Source organism: Hippocampus bargibanti, linkage group LG22 (genome assembly GCF_051943395.1).
Source record: "Hippocampus bargibanti isolate YZ-2025 linkage group LG22, ASM5194339v1, whole genome shotgun sequence".
Classification (NCBI taxonomy): Eukaryota; Metazoa; Chordata; class Actinopteri; order Syngnathiformes; family Syngnathidae; genus Hippocampus; species Hippocampus bargibanti.
The window spans coordinates 3,468,037-3,478,544 of NC_142755.1; the positions used below are offsets into that span (position 1 = coordinate 3,468,037).

At 43.5% G+C, this 10,508-nt stretch overlaps 1 protein-coding gene and 1 long non-coding RNA gene across 2 annotated transcripts; one reads left to right on the top strand and one right to left on the bottom strand.

Annotated features, from left to right (window-relative positions):
* Positions 1-5,194: 5,194 nt before the first annotated feature.
* On the top strand, positions 5,195-10,305 carry LOC148881649 (uncharacterized). Its single transcript, XM_088989257.1, has 6 exons — positions 5,195-5,345; positions 6,217-6,319; positions 6,709-6,794; positions 7,570-7,624; positions 7,713-7,791; positions 9,556-10,305. The coding sequence occupies exons 3-6, from the start codon at positions 6,781-6,783 to the stop codon at positions 9,840-9,842; spliced, it is 435 nt and encodes a 144-aa protein (XP_088845383.1). The 5' UTR covers positions 5,195-5,345; positions 6,217-6,319; positions 6,709-6,780; the 3' UTR covers positions 9,843-10,305.
* On the bottom strand, positions 9,355-9,614 carry LOC148881650 (uncharacterized). The gene is made up of 2 exons (XR_016113771.1): positions 9,479-9,614; positions 9,355-9,408 (listed from the first exon to the last, which is right to left on the bottom strand). It is a non-coding gene; the product is annotated as an uncharacterized LOC148881650 (long non-coding RNA).
* Positions 10,306-10,508: the final 203 nt, after the last annotated feature.

A 10,508-nucleotide genomic window follows, 5' to 3' on the forward strand; every position in this document is an offset into this window, starting at 1 on the left:
CCCCTTTCTCCATTTACCAATGTTTTTTTTTTTTAGATTAAAAACGACCACTTGTAAATTTAGCAGCGCGCCGTCATAAACAGCATAATAATAATGAATAATCAGCATTACAGCAACACCCCCCCCCCCCCAAAAAAAAAAAAAAAACGCACAGTGGCTCTCATAAACATTTAATAGGAGCCCCCCGTTGAAGTAAATGCGGCGTTTCGCATGAAATGAACGTTAAAGCGCGCTTTGGCGTGAAACGCCTCACTGGACGGCATAATTCATGAATGCCGCGACGACGACGACGAAGCACGCGCGAAATGCACCAATCGGGCTCACTCGCCATCCAAGGGTTTAATGTGAAGCACTACATCAGCGACGTGCAGGCCGCCGGGCACGTTTACAAGTGTTTGGCGTTAACATAGCTAAAAAAAAAAGGGAATGATTGCATGAAATGGTTAATTTATGCTAAATTGCTCAACTCACTCATTCACTGCCATTCACAAATGTATTCGGCAATTGAAAATATGACGTAGAGCGTCATTCCCCAATTTGCCATTTTTTTCATGTTTAGGTGCTGATAAAGCGCTGGCCATGGCCTCTGGCAGTGTTTTTCCCTTCCACAGGGGGGGGGGCAGCATTTCCCTTTTTTCCCATGTTAGCGCTTTGTTTCAGCTACAGCTGTTGTTAAAGCGCTATATAAACCAATATGGATGTATCACATTGTATTTTTGGACAGCCGCCCCCATTTCGAGCTAAAATAACTCCAGACCCATATAACTTAGGAATTAATTGTTTTTTTTTTCTGATGAAATCAGAGAATCTAATGTTTCTAATGCTGAATTGAATGTATAAGTCATCCTAAAACACCATATTTTGTGGGACCTGAAATTTGAGTGAAAATGACAAGAACCCTGGCACTGGAGTGGACGCATTTTAGCATGTTGTCTGGCAGTGAACGAGTTAATTCGGCCGGTCACAAATGAATCTTTTTGCGATTGATTATTCCATCGATTAATTGACGATACATACCCTTCCTGGGAGGGATATGGGGGGGGGGGTCTTACTTGCCTCTCATTTGATCACTTTGAAACGATAAATGCAAAACAAAATTCTCTGAAGAAGATTTGACTCAGCCACCATTAATTTTGCGTCGCGATTGAGTGACGGTCCGACAAACTGATGACATCACCAACTTGACCCCCACAACCCCCTGCAGATGGCGTTATCACTACCTCACAGCCCCCATTTACCACTCATGCTCAAGCGATTGCTGCTGAAAAACCAGGCGTCGTGTCAACCCCCCCCAGGAAAAGGTAAGTCTCATTCCAACACGTTGGTGTCCTCGCCTCTTCCCTCATGTTCCTTTTCTTCCCCAGGTGACGCCCGAATCTGACGCCATTCTCCTGCACTAATTGAGGTGAGAAATTTGAAATGTACTGTTTCATAAGCGAGCTAAGCCCCGCCCCCCCTGTTAGTTGTTGCTAGGCAGAAATCACCGCGCTCAATCATAAAAAAAACGCATAACAGTGAATCATCTTCATTTTTTTGGGGGGAGTTTTGCGACAAGTCCAAAAGAGCAAAAGCAAATGTAACTGTGAAAAGACAAATTGAATTTCACACCTTCTCCCATTCTGTGTGAGACACTCACACATTTTCCAACAGTTTCTTCTTCGTTTTCATCCACGTTTGCAATTTAACTTAAAGCAATCGGGGTTAATAAAGTTTCTCTGGTCAGCATGGACATCTTCGAATGTAATAAACAAATAATCTCGCTAATTGGAGGAGCTTAAAGTAGCAGGCTAGTTAGCGCGCGCGCGTTTATGCTAACGGCAGGGCGTCGGTGATGATGGATATCGCAAGGGAATTTTGAGTCAAAAAAGTTATACTTCCCGTTGATGAATCTGGACTCTCAAAAATCATGGCCGACATGTCGCGTTAGAATAAATGTTCAAATTATTCAAAATAAATAAAAAATATTGGTTAACAATCATTTGTTAGCGCTAAATTCAGTCAAAAGTGTCAGATTATCAATGCATTTTTTTATTTGTCCATCCTTTAAACATAGAAATCCGCCGTATCAGGTCACCGCTTTGAATTCTCGATCGCCATGGCGACAGGTGCTTGAGTGCGTGACCCCGCCCCCTTTTTGCGGCCCGTCTTGTTTCCCCGGCAACCCCCTGCAGCTTTATTAAATAAATGATGACATTTCTTTTTTTTTTTTAAATTAATGTATTTATTTGTGTCTGTAGTCGAGTCGCGGCGACGCAAAGGCAGCGTTTTGCAGCCGCCGCGTGCTAACGGGATAACAAAACAAAATGGATGACTTGTTGTCCAATCCAGACGCACATTCAAGTCAAATGGCCGCCTGCGGCTCCAAAGGACTCGTTTAACTCGCGACAATGTGTGTAGAGGCGGGGTCGAGGGTGATTGTTGGCTTCCCATCATGCAATTTGGTAGCAGGGGTCTCGTCGTGGCATTAAAAATCTCCCCCCCCCCCTTTGCCATTTGTCACGCATGTATTAGCCTTTACATGATTGATTGAGGTTTTTTTTGCTCTTTGTAATTCAGAGAACAAAAAAAAAAAAGCCCAAGTGACGGCAAATGGGGAATACCCACCCGGCCGGCAGAGCGTAGCTAATTAGCTAGCATTAACATATGCAAATGGCGGCGGCTATCTTGTGTACAAAGCTGCGCTGGCGGTAAACACAGCCTTAGCGCGTTTAACCACTTTTAAGTGTCGCTAATTGCGTTTCCTGTTCAAACAACGTCGTTGACGTAAAACTATTAACCGAACAAGCTAATTTCGTACCGGAGAGTCCGAATAGAGTCAATAGCAAAAGTGTTATTTGACCTTTCGGAAGATTTTTAACCTTGTCGGCGATCGTAATTATCAATTAGCCGCGATGTCGCTAGCTCATGAAAGCATAAAATCCTCATCAAGCTAACATTGAGCCGCGGTGCCTGACAATCATTTAAAAACAATATTCCTTTCGTAGAACTATTACATTTTTGCTATCTATTAGCTAGCTAGCTAACTTTCTATTTACTTGAGTTATTCCGGGTTGATTCAACGCTGGCTCGTGTTGCTTTCTATTAGCTAGCTAGTTAGTAGCTATCTAGCTAGTTATCTGTTAGCTAGCGAGCTAGTTTTCTATCTATTTGAGTTATTCCGGGTTGAGTCCACGCTGGCTCGTGTTGCTTTCTGTTAGCTATGTACCTAGCTATTTGTTTGCTATCTAGCTAGTAGCTATCTATTAGCTAGCGAGCTAGTTTTCTATCTATTTGAGTTACATCTGGGTTGAGTGAACGCTGGCGCGTGGCTGCCGCTGCTCGCCACAGAAAAACTGATCCTGTGATTGTAAAGTGACCTTGAGAGTTTTGAAAGGCGCTTAGAAATCACATGGATTATTATTATTATTATAAATTAGCACAAATACAGATGGATCCACACCTGCGGGGGGCAGCATAGTTCTAGTCATGGCAGACAAAGCTAAATATTGCCGCTAATTGAACATAACTAGCTAGCGGTGACTAAAAAATTGTACCAAAGCTTCAAAGCTAATACAACTTTTGCATTGAGGAAATTGCAGGATTGCTGCGGATCACGCCGACGTGAGAAAAGGGTGACGCGTGTTCTTGCGCCGTCTGGTACAAAGAGTTCAGCCTCACGTTGCCGTGGTGACGCTGTTAAATATGTCCCATCCATCCATTTTTTTCTTCAGTTCAGTTCTGATAGCGAGCGGCTCTGTTATCTGAATTCGACTAATTTGACGTTTCCACTGACTCAAAATCAATAGCGTAAAAACAAATGTCGCTCGTCCTTTGCAGCTAAAAGGACGACGGTGAGATCGTCCATTTTGTCCTTTTATTGCCACCACTTCAATCAAACAAAGCAGTTGGTAAACGCGTGCTTCATCTGCCATTCACGATTGACACCCAAAGTGTCATCGTGAGGACTCCCCCCCTTGTTGAATTTCCACGGCGGCCATCACGCCGACGTCATAAATCAAGTCGGGGTATTCCCGCCCGCGCCGTGAAAAATGCCCGTTTAGCATTCGTTGGACACGTCTCCGCCGCTGACACAAGAGCGACGTAATTAAATGTGACTTGTGTCATCTCTGCAGCTCAAACTAAATTAAACACATTAAACGCTGGCACGACCCCCCCTCCCTCCTCCCCAATGGCGCCAACTCGACATTTATTCAATGTCTAAAATTCGTCTTATAGGGAAAAAAAATAATCAAAATAGCATATTTCATTATTGCGTTGGTCTGTTTAGCTTCATGCTAGCAAAACGCCATAGACAGGCTAATAAAAGACACTGCTATTGCGCTTTTATGTCCCTTTAAGGAATGGATATTTCAGTTTGTATCATCAGCCTCCCACATACAAAAAAATAATAATTAAAAAAAATAGATAAAATAACATTATATATATATTTATAATGATTTTAAACCGTCATGGTTTAAATCCAATTGAAATCACATTTTCACATGTCAAAAATGCTCATGAAAAAGAATATTTGTAAATATATTTATATCTATTTTTAAAATTTGTTTTTGCATTGTCATTGATGTCATATGTTTAAATTAGATTTAAATCATATTTTCGTACGTAAAAAAAAAGAATAAAAATCCAACCGTGGGTTCTATTCTTTTGGGCTTTTTTTGTTAGCGCTAGCTGTGATGTTTTTATTTTGTTTGTTTTATAACCCGACTTGCTTCAACGCGTATACACACACACACAGAGGCGCAAAGGCTGGCTCAGTTTTCTTCCTGGAGCGTAAAAAAAATGTTTATGCGAGTGAAATGCTCTTCCACACACCAAAAAAAAAAAAAAAACTAGCATGGTGGCGCAAGTAAGCTAATTTTACTGTCAAGTAAGCTAGTTTTACCATGAGAGATATTTTCTCTCAGATTGACTCTTTGCAACACACACATTTGACCTGCACCACCAGCTAGCATGCGAATTTAGCCTACGGCTCGCGCACAGCGCGGCACAACTGTACGTGTCAGCCTGTGTGTGTGTGTGTGTGTATACGCACGTGTGACACCGTAGGTGGTATGCGCCACTCCGCATACGCACACGCAAGCAAGCAGGCCTCCTCCAGGGCCAGATGGGGGGGGGGGGGGGGGGGGGTTCTTGTATTAAGCTAAAGTCACGCTAGCTTTATTGATTTTTGCTTTTGCTTTCTTCTCCATAGGGACGAAGATGATGACCCTGGTGAGTGGAAAAGCAACCGCCGCACCATCATCGCCATCAGTTCGCTCCCCCGGAAGCCAAATCTGTTCGTCCACGCTGGCAGCAGATGTCTTGAGCTGGAAACGAGCGCGGCGGCGCCATGGTGTACATTGAGTGTTGAGTATTGTTTGCAAATCAAATGTGTTGTTACTTCGGGGGGTGTTCCGATGTGTTTGTTGTTGTCGTGGAAGGAAGGGGGCGGGGCGTACGGAAGCTTCTGCTTGCCATTCTGTTGCCAAAAGGGGGAAAAAAGCTATTCTGACATGGGTGCTTGGCAGTATTTTAGTCACTGCGCTAATTTATTATTGACACGTTTTAAATACACTTGATTGACAGCCCGCGAAAAAAAAAAAAATCTCAAAAAATAATATTTAAATTGATCAAAGTAGATGGGGCCAAGGTCTAAAAATTAAAATAAATGTTATTCAATTGGTATTTGATTTTGTAATGATTTTTCAGTACTTTTTTTACCATTTAGATTTCTTAAAAATAATCTTTGTTTGTATTAATCAAAGTCGATTGGGCTAAGGTCTAAAACTGAATAAAAATGAATACATTAGTCCCTTCAAAAGTGAACAATATTTCTTTTTTTTGTTTTGTTTAATAAAAATAAAATGAGTCATTGAATTATGTCAATCTAAAATTAAATTACTATCTTCAATTGTTCCTTTTAGCTCAAGAAGCACTAAACACATTACTGGCCTCTTTTCTCAATGACTTTGTTGTATTCAATGCCGTCACCCACGTCTGCTTTTTCATGCGCCCAACAATTGCTTTCTCCTCCCCCACCGATCACGCAAACAAAAAGTGCCTTTTAAAGGGTCAAATTAAGATGTAATCAAGTAGATGAGGAAGTGTACGGCGTCAAGTTAATGGCAGCAGTACTTGTCGCCCCGCCCACAAGGTCACCATGTTTTGTCAGTTCAATGGGGGGCGAGGAGTCTATGAATCCATCTTGTTTTTTTTTTCCTCTCTCTGTCTCTCTAGGGCCAATCGCGGTTGGCGATTTGGACTACCCAAGATGCTACCTGTCAGCGAAAGAAGTTGGACCCGGTTGAGTGTCAAGACACGACGACCTATTTGTTAAAAGGTAGACGACAAAACGAATGGCGCTTATTTTCAAAGAAGTGGGACATACGTCATACTACGCCAATGATGTCACAAGGTCAAGCGACCTTTTTGACGATAACCGTCCAAGTCAACCCGGTGTATTTATTTCCAAACAACCAGCCTGACGACAGATCGAAATAGTCACATAGTTAGATGTATGAATATGTGCATCTACCAATACAATACTTCCGATATGTTGATTGGTGTAGGACTTCTGATCAATATATCGCCAATCATGAACATGCCATTGAGCCATTTAATGCATAGCTTATCCTGTGACTGTAAAGTGACCTTGAGAGTTTTGAAAGGTGCTTAAAAATGAAATGTATTATTATTATGATATCTTTTTTTTGTGTGCCCTTGTTCAAGGTCATCGTGTTCTTGGTTGGATGTGACTGACCGCTTTCAAAGAACAGAGCCTCCCCCAGCCAGGATGACGCCATGTCCATAAAGAGGTAATATAATATACATATTATTTTTAATTACTGTGTATGTATGGCGTCCATTTGAGGCTCCGCCCCCCGTTTCAGTAGCTTGACCTTTACCAAGTGCAGCTCAGAGTTAGTGCAGGAAAATGGCAGCCGTGTACTCTCCTCTGTATGAATATATATATATATAAAATATAGATCTAACTTTGTTTGCGCCTATTGGCCAGAGCAGTGTATGTCCGAGGTCACCTTGGACGCATTAGGATTAAATATGATGCGTCTCAACTCGGGGCTTAAGCGCCACGTTGTCCGTAAGCTGCCAGCAAGTGAAAAGGAATCAACACACAAAAACAGATGGGAGATGTCGATATCAAAAAATAATAATAATAAAATATGTATTTGCAGCATATTTGGCCAGTGCATGACCAAAGCAGGAAATAGTATTGTGTTTGAATAAAATAGACGGATAGATAAATGAATAAAGAAGTACTGTAGATGAATACATACATAAATAAATACATACATAAATACACAGAAAATAGTATTGTGTTAAAAATGGCTAGATAGATGAATAAAAAAGTAGATAAATACATAACTAGATAAAGAAGTAGATACATAATAAATAGTCAACTAAATACATACATAAATACACAGAAAATAGTATTGTGTTAAAAATGGATAGATAGATTAATAAAGACATAGAAACAAAGAAGTAGATAACTAATAAATACATAGACAGAATAAGTTTGCACAGGTAGAAAGTCACATTTGATTGTTGTATTTATTTTATTTGCATGTGCAGAGGAGCCCACGTCCAGCCGCATGTCATCAGTCATCACCTGCGCCACAGAAAAGAGGTCAACAAAAAATAATCATCAATAAATCCAGCAGAATTCATCTCACAATGTCTTATACTTACACTTGTGCTTTTGTTTTGCGGCACAGGATCGGGAGGGTCATCGCCATTTCCGCCACATGCAGACTTCTGGACGGATGACCACCACGGCAACCTGCTCCTGGACTGGTGAGTGTGTTTTCTTTTTCTTTGGGGGTAGGGGGTGGTTGGGGGGTTGGGAGGGGAGGTGGGAGGGTAGATGGGGTGAGGTGGGGAGGGGGTAGGTGACTTACCTACCCCTTCCCATCTCACCTCATCTACCCCTTCTCACTTCACCTCCCTCTCCCCACCTCACTCCATCTACCCCCCACCCCACCTACTCCACCCTGCCTCAAAGTGAGTTGGGGTGGAGTAAGTGGGGTGGGGGGTAGATGGAGTGAGGTGGGGAGAGGGAGATGAAGTGAGAAGGGGTAGATGAGGTGAGGTGGGAAGGGAGTAGGTAAGTCACCTACTCTCTCCCCACCTTATCCCATCTACCCCCCTCCTCACCTGCCTCTCCCCATCTCACTCCATCTACCCCCCCACCCCACGGGGTAGGTGGGGTGGGGGGGTAGATGGAGTGAGATGGGGAGAGGGAGGTAACGGAGGGGGGGGGGTGAGGTGAGGAGGGGTAGGTGGGTAAGACACCTACCCCTCCCCACCGCACTTGGGGAGGGGTAGGGGTTGCGGGTAGGAGGGGGGGTGACAAAAACAATGTTACCCGAAGCTGGATTTGAACCCTGGACCACAATGTTCAAACTCCAACACTCTACCCACTTGACTGCAAAGCTTGCTTCACAAACATGTTGTATAGGCGAAGTGTTCTCTGTTTTTGAAAGGGAGAAGTTAAAAAAAAAAGGGAGGCAGTCATTGTCTCCTCCTGTTGGGGGGGGGGCACCTGCATATGGCACCCCCTCCTCATCCCCCCCCCTACACGAGGGGGGGTGGACTCTGGTTCTGAACCAGAGTCCACCCCCCCTCCCCCCCCCAAAAGGGGTGGAGGCGGGGACTCTGGTTCTCGAGGAACCAGAGTCCCCCCCTCCACCCCACCCCCTTGTGTAAGGACCCTTGGTCCTTACACGAGGGGGGAGGAAAGGAACTCTGGTTTCAAACCAGAGTTCCTTTCCTCCCCCCTCGTGTAAGGACCAAGGGTCCTTACACAAGGGGGGGGAGGAACTCTAGTTCCGCGAGAACCAGAGTTCCTTCCCTCCCCTTTGTGTAAAGACCAAGGGTCTCAAATGACAGTCTTCTCGTTGGAGACCCTTGGTCTTTACACAAGTGGGGAGGGAAAGAACTCTGGTTCCTCGAGAACCTTCACCTGCCCCCTCCATTGTTAGGAGTAGGAGGGGACAGATGAAGGTTCTCGAGGAACCAGAGTTCCCTCCCTCCCCACTTGTGTAAAAACCAAGGGTCTCCAACGAGAAGACTGTCATTTGAGACCCTTGGTCTTTACACAAAGGGGAGGGAAGGAACTCTGGTTCTCGTGGAACCAGAGTTCCTCCCACCCTCGTGTAAAAACCAAGGGTCTCAAAGGACAGTCGTCCAGGGCCGCTTCCAGACTTCCTGCTTGTTTTCCGTCTATCGCACCTGCTGCAAACGATCATGACTGACCATTTGCAGCAGGACGAGACGGAAAGCAGGCAGGAAGTCCGTAGGCGGCCCCCGACGATCGCCGTTTGAGAGCCCTGGTGTAAAAAAAGGTCAATCACTCACCCCTGCCTCCATCTTGTTCCTCGGGACGTGCTTGGGATGCCTTGAACTTCACGCCTAAAACAAACAAAGCAAAAATAAAGAAGGAGAAACATAACTTGAAGTCATCTTTGGTGTCCTTACTCACCTTCAGTCTTGCCGGTGAGTCCTGGTGGACCTCGCTGTAAGCCCCTCATTAAAAGGTGGTCCTGTTTGTATGTGTAGGAGTCCCGACGTGGAGGAGAGACGCGACCGGCTGGATGGACGCCGTCAAGACGAGTCTGCAGCAGGATGGTGGCCTGAAGACAAAGACGACAAACAGTCAGCGTTGCGGTTTTGAAAGCACCAGAGACATTCTGCCGGACAGAAGGGAGTCGGCCATGTTTGAGTCAATGTCGGAAGACACTGGTGTTAAACGCAAGGCCTCGAGGACAACAACACTTGGCCCGTATTCACGGGAAGGACAATTCTTGCAATTATTCACTAAGGACTTGAGGAAATGCAGAGCCTAATAGATACATTGTGTTCGTTAAATCTGGACCATGCAATAAAAAGAAAAGAAACATACAATTGGACTGAAAACCTGCCAATTACTGAATTAAGGATAAAATACGACCATGTATAGTAAGGCATTTTGAGCTGACAGAAACGACCATGTATAGTAAAGCATTTTTGGCTCAAAAATATGACTATGTATTTTAAGTCATTTTTAGCTCACAAGAACGACCATGTATAGTAAGGCGTTTTTGGCTCAAAAATATGACTATGTATTTTAAGTCATTTTAGCTCACAAGAACGACCATGTATAGTAAGGCGTTTTTGGCTCAAAAATATGACTATGTATTTTAAGTCATTTTTAGCTGACAAAAACGACCATGTATAGTAAGGCGTTTTTAGCCGAAAAATATGACTATGTATTCTAAGTTATGTTTAGCTGTCAAAAACGACCATGTATAGTAAGGCATTTTTAGCTGACAGAAACAACCATGTATAGTAAGGCATTTTTGGCTCAAAAATATGACTATGTATTTTAAGTCATTTTTAGCTGACAAAAACGACCATGTATAGTAAGGCATTTTTGGCTCAAAAATATGACTATGTATTTGAAGGCATTTTTAGCTGACAGAAACGACCATGTATAGTAAGGCGTTTTTAGCCGAAAAATATGACTATGTATT